The following is a 19,434-nucleotide window of genomic DNA, read 5'->3' as shown; positions in this document are numbered from 1 at the left end:
GACATCGGCAAATGGGCAAAAAATATAAATTATTTGTTCACTTCAGATATAATGGTAATGTCTTTTCTTTTAAATAAAGTCATAATATACCAACAAAATTGAGTTATTTCAAAATATCTGCTGCAATTTTATTAATGTTTACCCAATATTATTGCATATTTAAATGTTTTAAATTAATGAAAACCCACCAATTTCAAATCAACATTAATTTCTTATTTCCGGTGTGTATTTTAATGCCTAAGGTAACAAAACTAGAAAAATATAATTCTTCAAAGTAATTAAAAAATCTACTACTGAATTCTTGATAATTGATATGAGTATTAAATAATTTATTATCATTTTTTGAATAATTTTTGTTGTGTGTATGTTGTGTTGTTTTTTTTTCTCGTTATAATATAGATAGGAGTACAATTTAAATAAAATTAAGAAAATATTAAATAAGAAATTTCATCAAATAATTAAATAAAATAATTTATAAGAGTATAAGTAAAAAAAATAAAACTTATGAAAACTATTTCACAGAAATTTCACATCTTATGAATTGACCTTGTAGGTGGTTACACGACCATTGTCGTTGATTGTCGTTTGAGCTCCACGGTGACTGGTCTTTTTGCCATTAACATCTGAGCTGGAGCTGAAAGAACTAACCGAGACACCCTTGTAGCCACCGGGGCTGGACGATCCAAAGCGGTTGCTAACATTGGGAATGCTCTGAAATTAAAGTTTTTATAAGTAAAATCTATGAAATTAATATAAACTACTTAGAAACTTACAGGATTTTCAGGGCTTATGAAAGCTGTTTGGTAACCACCGGCGGGACCTAAAGAGGCAGCAGCTGCCGAGTAGTTGGGAGCATAACGGTTACCCTTGCCGCCCTTGTAACTGTAATGATTTTGATGTCTGATATTGTCGAAGAAAGCAGCTTGTTGTCTATTAAAGAGGTTATATAAATTAATAAATATATCATTTAACAAAACTTAACTATATATAAAGTATATAACTAAAGTATTTTTTAATTTAATATAGAGAGTATTTAGCAGTGTAGAGATAGATATATAGATATTTACTCATCATAATCTGGAATATCATTAGGCAGATTAGAAGCTTCAGCTGTCACCGTTGCATCACCCATAGTTAAAATCGAGGCTATAGCACTAAAGGAAAATGTATTTATTTAGAGTAAAAGTATTAGGGACTACCTACAAGCATTAGAATTTACATAAAAGCTCCTCAAAACCAAAAGCAACATAAATTAAAAGCATGGAAATTAAATATTCGTTGTTATTACTAGAAATCATAAACAATGTGTCTTACTTTTGTTGAGCTGCTTGTTGGGCCAAAATTTGTGAGGTCAATTGTTGATGGAATGCGTAAGGATCCAAGAAACCGAAACCAAAATCAGGAGCATAACCAAAATCATCGTAGTCATTGTAGTTTCCTACGTAACCACCATTGTCACCATTTGAGCCGGAATAGCTACCAGAATAGGAACCGACTCCACGTTTTTTCATGTGTTTAGAAGCTGAAATATAAGAAAATACATTAATATTTTAGATTTTTGAAGTATTTGCACTGAACTAGGATGTTATTTCTTGAAGATTCACAAAAAAATAAATTTCCTAACGTATTAAGCTCAATAAAAAATGTTTGAGCAATTAAATTTTCAGCGGAAAATATCTGGTCCAGGAACCTTCTTCTTATAGAAGCACATCCTGCCACCCTAGAGTTTTTACACATTTTGTGAAATGTTAGCTGGATAAAGTAAGCAAGTTGTCAGTTGAAGAACGGGAATCTATTAAATTGTGCAGTATACTCTTGATATTAATAATATTGTCCTAGAGATTTTAATATATCTTCATTAACGGTAATAGAAGACCTTCCTATAAGCATCACCAAATACTCAATTTTTCATCTCTTGTACTGCATTTGATTGCTCATCAGACCATTACTTTTCGAAAAACCCTTTTTCACTATTAATATTTGTCGCAGATCAAGAATTATGATAACACAATTTAATAATTTGTAAGCTATGGGTTAAAACTGAGCGTGATTGTCTTTGTAAGTTACGTTAGGTTATATATCAAAATATAAAGATTTTTATAAAAAAGACTTTTTGAATGAAACACATTTTTTTGTATTAAAACTCATTTAATTTTACATCATAGTCTCATTTTAGCTCTATGCACTTTGTCCAACGTTTCTGCAAAATTTGTATGCCTTCCAAAAAATAAGATTTGTCGAGGTCATCAAAATAGGTATTTATTTATGAGATGATTTCATCATTGGAGTCAAATCTATTTTCGCCGAGCCATTTCTTCAGGTTTGGAAACAAGAAATAGTCACTCTGATGAATAGGCTGGATGAGGAAGCAACTCGTAACCTAACATATGGATTTTTGCTGGACCAAATATTAACGCGAACGTTTCATTTTCCATATCCTCATTAAATCGATCAAGTCAAGCGGTAGTCTGCTATCAGTGGCTGTCAAACACATACCAAATGACGCAGCATGTTCAAATTTTGACATGAGTCAACATACAGATGCGAATTGGCAGGATGGATGACTCAGAAAGTGATTCTGAGCTGATTGGTATGCTTTAAGGTGGATGTTGGAACAATATTTTAGCACGTTACAAACATAACTAACTAAATCCGATATCAATTCGAAACGGTTAAAGGATAATCTGAAGCGATGCGTAACGGAGTTAGAGCTTTTTCACTTCTTCTAGATGAAAATGACACTCGTATTGTTCCATCTTTTGGAAATGAAGTCAGAGTAGATACTTATTAAACAGGAAATCAGGTATTATCTGCAATTCTACCGTTATTGCACATTCAGTTTTGGCGATTTGGGTTAGTCAATAAATCATTTGGATAAAGTAAAGTAGAGATGGCTCAACTTGAATTAATTACTTCGAAGCTCTGGCTTCAAGCTGCGTAATAAGATTTACGATACAATCGATCCGGAACTTACGTTTGTATATTCTCCTCGAATACAAGCAGATCCTTCCTGATATTATTTGAGGAAGATTGCAACTGTATTAAGTTGTAGCTATGATGACACTCCAAGACGACCGGTTGTTCCACACGATATTATTTCCCATGACTGGCATACCCTAATTTGCTGCATTCATGAAAGCTGATGTCTGACCTGAGAAGGTATAGATTCTGTCAAAGGTGACCGTTAAAGTTTTCAGTTGATTCACAGTCAGAATTTGTACCTAATCGACAACGTTAAGATTAATTTGTACCTCATTTCTCCTGGAGATGGCGAGTGTAGCCGATTGTGACAGTTTCAGGTTACGCGCAGTGATGAAGTTGTGCATTTTGCTGAGATAACCATTTACCAGAACGCATAGATTATCATCGCCAGAATGATGCAGTCATCCATACGCAGAAGTTAAACAAGAGTGGCGACTAGACGTCGCCCTGAAGATCTCTTTGTTTACTCTATGGGATTTTGAGAGTTTATCTATAAACTCTACGAACGTCTTGCGGCCACTCAGATAACTTTCACATTATTTTGAATTCTAAACTGCAGGAAGTCCTGCAAGAGTATGGCGTTATTGACATATCGAAGTCCTACGAAAAATCTGGAACCACAAAGACCGTTCTTTAGTAAAGCCTCTGCTGCTTTAACCCAAATGAGACCTAAGTGGCAATAGCGGTCAGCCGAAGTAGGCCAATATTTGACTATAATTCCATATCAACCAACCATCTCCAAAATCATTAACTTTTGTGTGTACCTTGCCTAATAATATCTTCGAATGTTTGTTACAGAATCATCGTTATGTAGTTTTTAGTATGATTGGACTTAACCGCATATAAATTTCTTAAGTATATGATTGTACATGATTTTAACTTCCGTGTGTTTTTTTTAGTATACGTCATGCATATTTTAACATTTTAATTTTTTTTAAATACTTACCAGCTTCTGAATCCATAACTCCCCACAAAACACATGTCGATATTAAAATAACTCTCCACATATTGATATAACTGCAAAATAAATATAAACAAATCAATAAAATGAAAATGATAATATTTAAATTTAATAATTATAAATAAGAATACAAATCAAATTTAAATGTGATCATCACAGTAATTAAAAAAGTTGAACGTTAATAACTTTAAACACGAAAATTGTTGTAAAGCAATGAGAGAAAAATCAAAGGGGAATTTCACCATTGTCTACTTCCACTCCAATGATTAAATAGTTATAAAAAAAAATATATAAAAATAAAATTAAAAAGAATAATAATAATTTATTAATTTGAAAACCTACTATTCTACCATTTTAACAATCTTAAATTTCTAGTCCACATATACAATTCACATTTTCTAAGAACTGGTTATTTTATAAATGATTTTCAAACCCATAAACTAACTTTGAAATTATGAAAAACTGTCTGTAATGTTCATGTTATTATGACAAATCATGACGTTTTTTCACATTATCGTGAGAAATAAATTAATTAGTAGGGGAAAATTTTAAATTTAAATAAATGTATATATGTACAAACAAATTGTTTACAAACATTTAATTAAAATAATGTTTAAAGGTGTTGCTTTCAAAATTTCATGAATTATTCAATAAAGATACATAAATTAATAGACAGAAATTACTTATTTACAATGTGTTTAATATCAATTACAACTCTTAAAGATTTGAATATAAAACTTGTTGTTTATGTGAATTAAATCGCAGACATTGTATAAATAAGACTTGAAACAAGTAAGAAATTCGATCAAGCCCGACCATATAATACCCTACACTAAGTAATGAGCAAAAATATTTTTCTTTTATAATTTCAATAATTTATATTCCTGAGCGATTTTCGGAAGTGGGCCTTATATGGGAGCTACGACCAATTATGAACCGATCACTATGAAATTAGGTCGTGTGATTTATGTCTATATGAAAGTTATTTATGTTGAATTTTGTATGTATACCAACATTTTAAAAGATTTATGCACGTTAAAGTGATTTTCGGAAGCGGGTCTATATGGGAGCTATGACTAATTATGGACCGATCGTAACAAAATTTTGTGACATGAATTTCGTATATATATAAAGCTTATTATACATATATAAATTAAACATTTATGACCGATTTGGGCTAGGTTAAATAATGGACCGATTTCAGCCAGTTTCAATAGGCTTCGTCCTTGGGCCGAAAAATGATATGTACCAAATTTAATCTGAATATCTTCAAAATTGCGACCTGTACGTTGCTCACAAGGTTTACATGGACAGCCAGCCAGACTGACGGACAACGTTTAATCGACACAGAACGTGATTCTTATCGGTATTAGTTGTTAGACTAATATTTTTGGGCATTACAAGCATCTGCACAAACGCATTAGACACTCCCCACTATGGTGGTGTAGGGTATAAATACGATATGTAAATTACAGTCAACTATTTAAATTTTAGTTAACTTTAAATAACCAAATGATTTCTCATGGATTTCACTGAATTTTAAACCTTAGAAAGGTTTAAATTGTAATTTTCGCATTTTCTTATTTTCGAAGAATATTTACATGGGGTGTCAATCTTCATTTATATTGGTAAAAGTCTGACGAGGATATTGAGGATTTTCAGGATTTTTGTAGTGTATTATGAGGTAAGATCGAGTGTCATGAACATAGAAAACCGGCTAGCTTTTATAGGACCAATTTTGCATCCTGCAATTGTATGCTAAAAAGGATTAATTCTTGGTTTGAATTATGTCGCGAATGACAATTAATTGTGTTCAGCCAGACAAATCGGTTTATTAATCTATGTAGGAGTAAATCACAGAAGCTGATATCACCTAATAAGAGCTTTGACCGATATTGTGGTCTGAGTTTCCATCAATTTGCTTTTTGCAATGTTGAGTCAAAACAGTGCAGATTTTGCATATATTGTGAATTGGTTCAAAAGGTCTTTAGTGACCTCGTTGGCTTTCTTGATATTTTTTTCACAGATCACGCGTGACTGGTGTCATATTTTCATCTTACTTTTTATTCAGTATTAACTGACAATTCATCATGAAAAGACTTACACCACAACAACGTCTCAAAATGATTCAAAAAGCAATGGCTTTATTGAGGAATCATTTTCGAATCAGTTCAGTATCATATCACATATCTGGATATATTTTTTGGGATTATATGAAGTCAAAATTCGTAATTCGCTATGCTGGAATGAGTGATCTAAAGTGGACCGACCGACCGACGAACGTTTGAATGAAATTATATTTTGAAAGTAAATGTTAGAGATTGTTCTTTCGGGTCGTAATAAAGTTTCCGACATTCAATTATATTTTAATAAGTGCTTTATTTAAAACTAAGTAGCTTGACCCGGTGTGCTTTGCTACCCTTGTCGTAGTAAAATAAAAGAGTTATACCAGGAATTTTTGCATTTTTTGTTTCATTACAAACCATCTCCTGAAAATTTCGAATCGAATAAAAAACAGCCAAATCGCTCCAGCGACATCAACGGGGTAATAAAAGAAGATGTAACGATCCTGAATAGGACCACCTAATTCTTTTGAAACATTTTGTGTTTACTCTTCATAAACTTTACTTCCAAAACAGTGTTCTACCAAACCCTTAACCACCATAGTGGGGATTATTAGTCTAACACCTTAAAGTATACTGATCAACTTAGAAATACTTTCTGCGTCGATTGTGCTCAAAGTACTGCTTGCAATTTTGAAGATATTTCGACAAAATTTGATACATACATTTTGTGGTCCAAGGACGAAACCTATTGAAATTAGTTGAAATCGGTCCATTATTTCATCTAGCCACCATACTCGTTAATAAATGTTTAATTTATATAGATATTTACACACATTTCGCTCTAAATAAGTTTAAAAAATTCAACAGGAATAATTGTCATACATACATATAAAAGTCATGTCACCTTATTTTTGTGACTATTGGTCCATAATTAATTAAAGGCAATAGTGTTTCAGATATGCCTAAAGAAGCTGAAAAGATTTAATCTTAAAAGTTTATAATTGATCTCGTTAAATGTGCATTGAAATTATTCCCTAGGTACACCACCATAGTCAAATATATTTAGCTAAGACACAATCAGCAAGTAAGCGAAGACACAATACAGTATTGCATAGGTAATTTTCAATATAATTTCGAGCAATTAAGCAGTTTAAACTGTTTAGCTTATTAGATGATTTGGGCTAAAACACCTGATGATATATGTTTCAAACTAATTGATTGATTCAAATCATGTGAAAAATGTATATGCAAAACTGTGTTGTGTCTTCGCTAGATATAGGGTGCTTAAAATATTGGAAATTCCAATATTATTAGCCAATATTCAAATTAGTAAAATTAACTGGTTATTTGTTTCAGATAATTATTGGAATTTTATTTAATTCACTTTGGAATACAAAATTTACACAAATTTTAGCATTTCATTTGGATTTGCTATACAAATTATTCTTCAAATATAAAAATTTTGATAATTATTACTTTTTTATTGTTGTTGGCGAGTGATTTTAATGAATTTATTTGTCATGCACAGATATTTTGGTGGCGTCTTTATCAATTGTTTTTTCTACGCTTTCGTGTTTAAAAGTCAGGGGTGTATTTATTTTTAGTTGGACGACGGTGTTTTGAACAAAGTTTATTTATATAATCGTTGTTGTATTTTCGAAAACAAACAAAACAACACAAACACTATTAAATCACAACAGGAAACTATTAAACAATTAAGGTCTTTTTATATAATTATTGTTTGTATTTTCTTATTTTTCTCATAATGATTTCTATGAAAAACAAAATTAAAATTTGTATGAAGAAAAAAGAAAAACAAAACTCACAATCACAAGCGATCTAACGATCTAATGATTTTTAGCGTATAAAACACTTTGCGCAAACTTGCAAAACTGATGTTTCTGATGTTAAAATTTCAATAATTATTTCAATTAAGCTTATACATTTTTTTGTTCAAAGTTTTAATCGCGATAAGAGTCAAGATCATTGAAACAGTGATTTTATTTTGTTTTTTCTTCTAAATTTTACAAATGTTAATAAGGAAAACAAAAACTAATCTTTATTAATAAAATAGTGTTTTCAAGTGCGTTGCCATCATCTTGATCATCATTAGCACAAGAACAATATCATTATAATGATGTTTTTTTCTACGGTTACACTCTAATTAATTGAATGCGTCATTTGATGGAGCACACAGATAGAAAAATTGATTTGAAATGTTTGTTTTTAGCAAGTAATCCACAAACTACGCCTTAAATTTAAAACCAAATCACGGTATAGATTTTTGTTCTTTTAATTTCCAATATAATTCTGCTGATGATCACAATAAACTTGATTGTTCTTTATTAGTTTTCTGTATATTTTGTTGATGTTAGACGCAAATCTAAATCTTTTCAATCCAGTTAATGTTGTTTAATAATTTTATTTTATAAATTTTTACGTTTGTATTTTTTAATAATTTACCGGTATATAAGTTTTGATAATTGAAATGTGTTGCTGTAAAGACGTCTTAACTGTTTGCCAACAAATGGACGTTTAAACGAAACTGGTAATAGAACGTCTTCTTATAAATGTGAGCAACGTACAAAACGTTGTTTTTAAAACTTCAAAACTCACCTGTAAATAAATGCAAAATAAACAAATAAAAACAAGTATTTTTTTTGTCTTTATTTCACTCTCAGTGGTCAGTCATCAGCTCATCCCTACTCTTTTCTATTGTCAAACTCAGTTACACACACCTACACACTCATAAATTATGTTTGTACCCAACAGTTAAGAAAGTAGTCGATGTACCCCTTATAGACAGTAATTTTCACTAATGTCTGAACACTAGGCGACTCTAATTTATATATTATGGGTCATTTGACACGTATGTGCTTTTTGTAGTGCAGAGAGAAGTCAATTGGTTACTCTATACATCCCAGGTAATCTACAGTGATGACAATTGTCACTAAGTTTATTTTGTATTACACTTTTTTGTAATACAAAATGGTTCCATAAAAATTTTGTTGATATAATTCTCGTATAGTTTATTTAAAATTTGCTTAAGTATAATGACATCCCATGTAACATAGCGTGAAGTCAATTGTCACTTTAGTGTTTCTAAGTAACCTAGAGTGAGTAAACTTTCTTTTTTTTACTGGACTTTAGAATGTTGTTATTTTATCCATCTGAGGTAATCTTTTGGAGAGCTATTGAAGGAAGATTTGTTTACAAGCTATCGGTTATTGGACTGTCTATGATATGTATTTTTAACCGACTATTAGAGGTTAATTAGCACCCGCATATTTTAAAATAACTAGCTATGTAGCTGATCAAGTAACCAGTTTAGTAGCTAGTAAGGTAACTGACTCTATGTAACCAGTATGTGAATCCAATACGTTGAACAGCTTTCAGACAGATTCATTGTAATCAAATAGGGTCAACTGATCCTTTGCTTAGGACATTCTGGTATTAAAATAACTAATCTCGTAACTCATAATGTAACTAGTTGTCAGGTTGGTAGGTAAAATCAATAGTTTGTGACAGTCTTCTAGAACTGCTGGGTATGTATAAAGGCGTTTGAGTGTGTTGTACATATGTTTGTATACACTACTTTCATTTGTTGGTAGTTTAAGTTTGCACATAATTTAACGCTATACTACCATTGCGGAATTCGCATAAAATATCGCTAGAACTGTGTTTTCAACAATGGTAAGATCTTGGCTATGTCTACTGTACGATAAAAGTCGGACACATTCGAATAATTGAGGAAAAGAAATTATTTTTATTCGAATAAATAAAATTTTTCACTCGAATATTAAAAAAATATAAACTTTTTATCTACCACGTTTATACTTAAATCAAATGATACATATGTACATGATAAACTTGATTTACTCCAAATCATGAAAACTAGACAATACATTGTGTGCTGGACAATGATTTCTTTCGGCGCGAAATAGCTCTATATGAGCTACGCCTTCGTACTAAAGTTCTTACTGCTCCCCGGGGTAGTAAAAGCTTTTATTCATTCGTTAAAAGAGTAAAGGACAATGGTAGTTCCTCAATTCCAACTCTTTTAAAGGATGACCAAATATTCACTGACCCGGTTGATAAAGCTAACATTTTAGCTGAATTATTCGCAAGTAATTCTCACCAAGCGGAAAATGACCACTGCCCGAACTCGAAAGAGTATTAGTAACTATGCAAAGTATATTCTTTCGAGCTCTTGCTGTTAAACGGGTTTCATCGGATCTCAACGTAGATAAGTTTCCTGGGCCAGATGGTATATCAGCACTGGTCTTGAAGCTGTGTTGTTCGACGCTAGCTCGTCCATTAGCTAACCTTTACAACACTTTATACCATGCCGACAAATTCCCTGTATGTTGGATGGTTGCTAATGTAACTCCAATTCCTAAAAAGAGAGAGGCGTTTCACTGTTCTATCGGTACTATATTGCAATGTGTTCTGATGAAATTAACGACCTTTTTTTCATCAAGAACTCATTCCTATGTGGGCGATTGGCCGGTGGACCGCACCACACAACACAGGAAAAAAAATTTATTTACACTTTCCGCTGAAGTCTTTCAATGTAAGAAAGTTCACAAACACTATTCCCTCTTTCCTCCTTTCGAACATAATGCTGTTGGGGTCATCCACTGAGTGCTGGTCCAAGAATAAAAAATTATTGTACAATCCGAGGATAAATAACTAGGTATACATCTAGATTCTCAACTTTCTTTAAGTAAACATAGATGTGAATTAATATAGAAGCAATTTTAATACAAATTCAACTAATATCTCATTATAAATGCGACTTTAGTTTTAAATCTGGTCAAAATTCAAAGACTTCAAAACAAAAATCGTTGAATGATTGGAGTTTCTACCGGGTGCAACTCATACTCGTAGCAGGCGAGCATTCGAGTTAAAAACACTAAAAAATATAAATATTTTTTAAACAATTTTATTCAGGTTCTAAGATTCAAATTGTCTAAAAATCTATGAAATTATTGATCACAAAAGAGCAAATAAATTCTCAATTATACAATTCTTGTAACATCAAACAAAAGAAAATATAAAAAAATATGAATAAAATCAAAATAAAAGTTTGACGTTATAGGGCTAAATAAAATGAAAACACTTCCTAGTTATTCTACCTTCTACAAATATTGTATCATGGTCATAAAGAATTATACATAGAGACGAGACACTCCGAATTGTTAAACCAAAATACAACAAATCATATGTTTTATACAACAAAATACATACATTGACTAACATGTATTTTGTTGTTGCAAGAGATAGGTTTTTGAGAATTACGTCTCGTCAAAAGGAAAAATTCCGCTTTCAAATGAAAAAGTGGAATTAAAAAATGTGTAAATAAAGGAAAAAAATTAAAATATATCATGTATACTTTTAGGAGTGACAAATAAATATTTATTTCATAAACTTTGAGCCTCATTTTATAAAACGAAACGTTAGAAAGCGTAAGCAATTTGTTTGAAGAAAACTGGGAAAAGGGTTTAAAATTTGAATATTTTCCAGTGTTTAAAAAACTAGACCACAAGTAGCAGTAGCAACGAAAAAACAAAGGAGTCTAGTTAAAAAATTAATAAAAACTCGGAGTCAATAATTACTACTACTACTGCTACCTTCACATTTTGGTAGCAGTAGTTGTAGTAGTACTAATAAAAGAAAAATTTAAAAGTAGCAGAGTAATTTATTTTCTATTGCTACCTTAAACAAGAAAAAGTTTTGATGTAGCAGTCATTAGTTTTTTATTAATTCTGCTACTTTTAAAATTTAGTAGTAATAGAAGTAGCAGTTGGGGTAGTAGAAGAAGTAGCAGTTAAGTAGCAGTTGAAGTAGCAGTTGAGGTAGCAATAAAATAAGTCAAAAATAAAAATCTTCAGCCAAAGAATTATATTATGTGTTGTTGTTGTGAATGTATATTTGTGTATGTCGGTCGTGTTGTAAACAAAAGTTCGGCTTTTTTGTTATACACACAGAAAACACGATCTTTCTGTTAGCAACACGAACATCTGAGACGAATAAAATCGAATAATTCTTTCAAACTCTCTCAAAACAAAAACAACACACAGTGTTTAATTCTGTCAATTTTGGTGTTATGACTGAAGATTTTCTTTTTTGACTACTTTTATTGCTACCATAACTGCTGTATCAACTGCTACTTTACTGCTACCTTAAAAATTAAAACTCGATATAGAGCAGTAGCAATGATTTGTATTTTTATGCTACTACTCCATTTACAATTCATGTTTTATTACTACTGCTCTGTTAAGAGTTTTATATTTTGAAGGTAGCAGTAGTTTTAAAAAAACAAGAAAACGAAAAAAGACAAATGCTACTGCTACTGCTACATACACTTTTTTGAAGCAGTAGTTGTAGCAACAGTTAAAAATTTGTTAGTTATCGTAGCTTTTTAAACACTGATATTTTCCATACAAAATATGTTTAACGTTTGTCCTTGCGTATTAAAAAAAAAATTAAATTGCGCCTTAAAGCATGTGAAGTTCTTGTAGCAGAAAGTTTTTACGAAAGCTGAAGAAGTAAAACCAAAAGGTTGTGAATTGGAAAATATGATTATTTTCACTTTCGTAGAAATTCTGTGACAGACATCATAATATTCAATAAAAGGTTTATTCGTTAACACATCACAATGAAATTTGTTACGTCGGTATATCTATTGATAAATAATGTAAAGATGAAAACAAAAATACTAAAATCCTTAAGATTTTTTAGTTGAATAAATATAATCACTTATTTGAAATATACTTATATACCGTAACAATTAAAAACCAAATCAAGTATTTGTTTAAACCCCCTTGATAGTTAATTCATTTATAATATCTAGGGCCTCTTTTTATTAAACCCAACGACAAATTTTGTTTGGAAAAAATCCAAGTTTAAAACCTTTTTCCCAGTATTCTTCATACAAATTGCTTACATTTCTGAATGTTTCATTTTATAAAATGATGCCCTTAATGTTTTTGAAGTTCTTCTTTGTTAAATAAACTATTTTTAAGCTCTCATTAATTTAATATTTCTTTCCCATTATAATGACAGAACATCTGTACTGTCGCTAGAGATGCCAAACGGGGAATCGCGGGATATTCGGGATTTTTAAATCCCGAAGAAAGGGATTTTTTTAATTGTAAATCCCGGGATTTTCCATTTTTTTCATTTATTTATTGATCTTCATTATTTAATGAACTAACAAGTCATGTCATTTTTGTGTGACTTTTTCATGAATTTTGACATTCTACATGCCCGAATATCGCAAAATGATGTTCAGCTAAGTTGTTAAGCCTGCTACAACATCTATATTTATAAAAATTAAATGGTCCATGTATGTAATGGCATCACATGAGAACGGCTGGAGCGATTTGGCTGACTTTTTTTTATGACTTTTTTTTATTCGATTCTAAATTTTCAGGAAATGGTTTATAAAGAAAAAAATAATCATAAATTCGGTGTAAAACTCGTAAATTTTTTTTTCAGTCCAGTCAACTATTATAAAAAGAAACTTGAAGAACTAACATTAGTAAATGCCACCGGGCGAAGCCGGTCAACTAGTAGTTAATAAAGGAAAGCGGTATTTTTGGTTTTCCTTGACTGGGGCTCTGGAAAATCCATTCCTCACCTTTTTTTGTAAGTTATCTAATTGATTTTATATCAGATGAGGAGTTCGAACAAAATCAAAATATTTCGATTGCTTAAAAGCTAAAAGAAAAAACAAAATTCGTTCCAGAATGGCAGAAAACCATAGATTTAGATTTCCCGAAACCCCGGGTCGGGATTTCGGGTTTCTTTTTAAATCCTGAACCACGGGATTTTCAAAAATCAGTCCCGATTAGTATCTCTAACTGTCGCCTACGAAAATATAAATTAACTTATGTTGGCTACAGCAGCAACGGTGGTCGTGTAGCTGTCATGGCGTCAAAATATTCGTTTTCATATAAACGTGTGTATTTTAATGTTGACTGATTGTGGTCGGTAACCTGCTGTAGTCTATGTGTTTAAAGAATAACCGTAAACTTTTTATTTTGACCATTAAAAAATTGTATCTTATCGGGAAAATACACCTTCTAAAACCAAGCCAACATATTGTTTGCTCGGGTATACAAAACTATAACAGCAAAATAATAATTATATATACCACTGCTCGATTAGGCCATTTTCAGAAATTCCATAGATTCGTTATTCAGGAATAGTGTATCTCTAAAGTAGGTACAAACTTCTTAGCAAAATAAAACCTGTTAATTTCTTTAGAATACGAGTAAATATGAATACTAACTTGATCTGTTATTAATTCATTATTTTTACAAAAAAATAAATATTTTCAAAATACAAAGTAATAATAAATTTAACACATTAGCGGTTTAATAGTTTAACAACTTAAGTGCGGATCTACAATATTATATTAAAATGTTTTGCTTTATTTTCTTTCTTTTACTTTGGGGTTTTTTATTCACCCAAGACTCGAATCATTAACAACCCAAGTGATTTAAAATAAAAAGAGAAATCTCCAACAAAATAAAATGCAAATCATTTAGCAAATGTAGAGCCAAAAAACGATAAAAAAAAATAAAAACAAAAAACAAATCGAGTAGACTGATAAAACTCTCTTGAATCGAACAAGTTTCTTTGATTTACTTCTTGGGAATCACCCACAATTTAGAGTTGCCGTTTTCGCTCAGTTTGCTTATGTCTTCTTTAAAATACTCGTAACTGGTAATCACCGATTATAATCATTAATTATAACACTTTACAGGTATTAGTTAATAAGTATGTAGATATTATGGTAATCGTGTAAATATAAATACATACATATGTATGTATTTTTATATATGGGTGTTTTTAAACGATTATATCACTTGCCGTTTTAGCACCAAAAGGCGCATCTGTTTAAATTTGTTTCTTACTTTTTCTTCCCATTTGAATAAATTAATGAATTTTATTGAAAACAAAAAACTGAAGTTGAAAAAAATCAAATCAACTGATTTGTTTTTTTTTCATTTTAGGATTCAAACACAATTAATCAATTAGTTTTAATTCGTCGTTGTAAAATAATTGTAAAATTGCACATGTTTACTAAACTTTAAGGGTAGTTTTCACAGTGAAAGGTTAAATTGAATATTAGATGTAAGTACGGAAGAGTTCTGGGTAAAAAAAAAATAAACTGTTAGAATTATCATGATCCAATATTTGGAGCTATGAAACCAACGCTGTCTGTTATTTTTTGATGGTCCGAATTCTTAAGCATTCCTTCCACATTACACAGTGGAATGTCAATAAATCGAAGTACCCGAAAAATTCAAATGTTTGCTTTGACTGATGTGTTATATTGTACAATGCCCTTTTATCTAGGTATTGGCAAAGACTTGAATTAACAAATAAATTTGCAGTTTAAACTTCCTTAAAACCAAAGATAATCTAAACCCCTATAAATTAGTCTCCATGTGTAGTTGAATGATTATGAATAGATTAGAAGAAAAAACATTTATTATAGTTAAATAAATTAAGTTAAATTAATAAAAAAACAAATTGTTTATTTATTATTTAAATAACAAAATCATGAATACAAAGAAAAACGATCAAATTAATTTATTAATTTAATTTATTATGATTTATTGTTTCATTTCAAACTTTCCAACTTTAACCGCAAAACACGAAATTTCTTTTAAACAATTATTGAATATAACAACATTTGCAATTACATACATTTGTTTTTTTTTTAAACGTTGATAGCATTCAATTCCACACCCTTAGTTTAAAAAGATTTATACATTAACCAAAACAATTGAGTGAAATTGTCAGTGGCTTAAGCTTTCTAGTACACAAAATGAATTAATAACCTATTTTGGTTGGTATTAACTTTCGGAATCTTGAAATACTCATATATACCAGGATATTCAAAAAAGATAACAAAAAAGCGCATGAAGTGTGAATGAACATAAAAGATAATATCGAGTCCTAACAGCGAAAATATCTTAAACAACAATTTTTTAATGAAAATCTATAATTTAGGATCGTTGGCATAATTTGTTGAAATTTCATAGGTGTACCAAGTACCGTTATGTTTACAATAGCATATCTGGTAAAAATAGTAAAAATATGAAAGGATTTCTTTTAAATTTATTTTACTTATTTAATAACGTATCGAAAGTGGAAATACCCATGGAAATACCCATTGTTCTGATCTTCCTTGTTAGACTGTAAAAAACAATAAAGAAAAATACACATGAATCGGAAACTCTCCTATCAAAGACCTAACTCAGTTGTCAAAATTCTAAGTGGTGATAATGTATTAGTAAAAAAAAACTATGTGAAAACAAAACCAACTCTCGTATGTGTGATTATTTTGAGAAATATTTTTGTTCGAGTTTTTTTTCCAGTGAATTAGAGTATTTCTTTTCCCGCACTTTTTCATTTCCCGGGAAATCGGGATTAATTTTGAAATTCCCCGGGATGCCGGAAATTCCCGCCTAGAAAAAATTATACAATTTTAAGAATGAAGACTTCGTTAAAAAGCGAAAAAATGTCTTGGATTTTAAAATCTAATTGACAATGTTTTGCTTATTAAATACAAAATTAATTAAAGATGTTAATTAAAACTTGAAGAAACCCCAATAATATTAAACAAAATTCAATTCCACGGAATGTGGCTTTGTGAAAAAGCATTATACTAAAATAATTTAGTTTCAATCGGAATCGAATTCTGTGACAAACCTGAACATTCACGAGTTTTTGGAATAATTTGAATAATGAACTTGTTATTGGTCTATTTGGGTTAAATCTTTAACTCTTTGCGGTTTGGTGGTTAGTTTACTAACAACATTTTCTATAGCCTTTAAAACATAGTTTATTGGCATATATTTCCATTTTGCTAAACAATTATATTTTTTGAAGTCATCGTTTAAGATTTTTTGCAAAACTTTGCCGTCAGGGTATTATTGTAAAAATCAGAGACTTTCACGCATTCAATAAAATATCACAGTGTGTTTATTGTTCATCGAATTCAGTATTACTTTGAAATTTCGGTTGTTTGGTCAGAAAATTTAGTCAAAAATATTCGATTTCAAAAAAATTTAAACGAAACAAAAATTTTTGTCATAGTTATTTTTAATGCCAACCGCCACGGTGCACAGTGGAAAATTTTGGTCATTTTTGGATAAAAAATCTGTAACATTTGAATGGATGAGGATTTTTGTAAGATTTTTTTTGTTGAATAGGTGAGACTTTGAGCTTTAATATGTATTTTGAATCATAAAAATCGATGTATCAAAAAAAGTTATGAACGGTTAAAAATACATTTTTGATTTTTTTTTTGAGTTTTTGTATAAAAGTAATAGTACTATAGTACCTCTATCTCACATATTTTTAGACCGATTGTAAAATTTTAAACAATTTCGGGGAGACATCGAATTAATTTTTCATTGTCTGAATATTTCATGAAATTATGTAAGTTTTTACAAAAAGTTTAGCATTTTTTTATTTTTTTCGTAATTTTTCAAATTCAACAAAAGTTATTTTAATTTTTTTCTTTGAAAACATATTTCTTTGCACAGTGCTTTAAAGAAAATTTTATATAGACAAAAATTAGTCATTATTTGTTAAAATCGGTTTATATTTGCAAAAGTAATTAAACTTTTTCGAAAAAATTTACCTTGTAAATTAAAAATTTTACAAAAAAATTTTATTTATACTTTGTTTTTTTTATTCATATGCGCTGAGGGAGAAAATATTATAAAAGGTGTTAATGAAAAGTTGAATAACTTTTACAATTTTCATCCGGTTAAAAAAGTTAAAACACTGTTTTGTTAAGAACTAAATTTGCTTTATATGTAGTTATACATTTTTATAACCTACCATAGCAAAATAAGCAATGAAAAGCAACTAAAATCCAAAAAAGTTTATAATTTTTTTTCTTAAATTTATGAGTTGTTCAACATTTTTGCATGCCATTTGTTTATAGGCACGAAAATGCATCTAATTTTGATATATCTTTTAGATAATAAGTTAAACTTTAATTCTATGTTAAAACGAGATCGGCGGCAAACGGCGCCAGTAGTTAAAATCCTGGTCAAAGTTGCATAGGTAAGCCAAAAAACATTATATACTTTAAATTAGGCCCTAATTTTATAAAACGAAACGACAATCGTTAAAATAAAATTCTATGGAAAATATTCAAGTTTCAAACCTTTTTCCCAATATTCTTCATACAAATTGCTTACGTTACTGAATGCTTCGTTTTATAAAATGAGTCCCTTAATAAATTTCAAATTTGCTAACAGAATTTAGCAAAAAGAATTATTATAAATATTAAAAATACGCCATTGAATATGGTATAATTTTAACTCCACAAATCTTTAAAGTCGAAATTAGTGTACTCTGTCGCCATTTTCGAATACTTATGTTGACATAATAACTACAATTTCTGCAAATAATAATTTATGCAAATACACCTTATATAATCCACTGTGCGGTGGTTAGTAAACTAACCACTTCACTTCACAAAAAACATTGGAATGGAGTGGTTATTTCATGTTTTGATTAATTTTTTCTTACATTTTATAATAAACTAACCTTGATTAAATTAAAAATGCAATTGTTTTGATTTTAAACTTATACACAAAAAAGCGTGGCTGAAGCAGTTAATCATCTTTCAGAGAATGTAAAGTTTACAAAACATCACATAAAAATAAGGAAAATAATTGCCGGGAATTCTCGCACAATTTCCCGGAATTTTGGATTGAAAATTTTGCGGAATTCCCGGGATTTCGCGTCTATTTCATGGTTATAGGTACATTATTATAAAAAAATCAAAAACTACCATTAGTTCTCCCTATGTTTGATTTTAATTTCACTATGATGCACATCAGCAAACTTTTATATAGATAAGTTTAATAATTTATAATATTAGAAAAGTACCATTGGAGAAAAAGAAATTGGTATTTTTTCACTTTTGAGCACATGCGAAAATTTTTTTTTGATACTGATAGGTCTCTAACAATTCAAATCTGTATTCATATTATACAAAAATAATAATCAGTTTAACCGGATTTGACTACAAGATATTAGAGTTTTTTATACTAAAAATCTATTTTTGGTATACAATACGAGTGATGAGATTAGGTTTTTTTTCCATAAAATCACAGTGTTTACGAAATTATTAACGATTTAATATTTGAATTTTTTATACCCAAAATCGATTTTTGGTAAAAAAAAATATCAGTGATCATTGATTGAGCTTATTTTCCCAAAAATCTAAGTATTTACAATGTATGCAATGTAATTTTTGTAACACCCAAAAATATTATTTTAACCCTCACCTTAACGTATACCGATAGACACAGAATAAATATCTGATTTATATTGATATCCACACAAATTTCTCAACAAATACGTTTTATATTAAAA

General features: G+C 29.8%; 1 protein-coding gene across 3 annotated transcripts; it reads right to left on the bottom strand.

The window, feature by feature from the left end:
- Positions 1–298: 298 nt before the first annotated feature.
- Positions 299–8,599, bottom strand: LOC135951789 (uncharacterized). 3 transcript variants are annotated; one of them, XM_065501511.1, is made up of 6 exons: positions 8,473–8,599; positions 3,929–3,999; positions 1,315–1,522; positions 1,068–1,154; positions 774–930; positions 299–711 (listed from the first exon to the last, which is right to left on the bottom strand). In XM_065501511.1, exons 2-6 carry the CDS (start codon positions 3,987–3,989, stop codon positions 535–537), a joined length of 690 nt encoding a protein of 229 aa, XP_065357583.1. In that variant the 5' UTR covers positions 3,990–3,999; positions 8,473–8,599; the 3' UTR covers positions 299–534. The 3 variants fall into 3 exon arrangements, with proteins under 3 accessions (XP_065357583.1, XP_065357584.1, XP_065357585.1); XM_065501512.1 differs by lacking the exon at positions 8,473–8,599 and adding an exon at positions 7,836–7,923; XM_065501513.1 differs by lacking the exon at positions 1,068–1,154.
- Between the last annotated feature and the right edge of the window lie 10,835 nt (positions 8,600–19,434).

The sequence above is a fragment of the Calliphora vicina genome, chromosome 2, assembly GCF_958450345.1.
Source record: "Calliphora vicina chromosome 2, idCalVici1.1, whole genome shotgun sequence".
NCBI classification, from domain to species: Eukaryota; Metazoa; Arthropoda; class Insecta; order Diptera; family Calliphoridae; genus Calliphora; species Calliphora vicina.
This window is presented reverse-complemented; position numbering and strand designations above follow the sequence as displayed.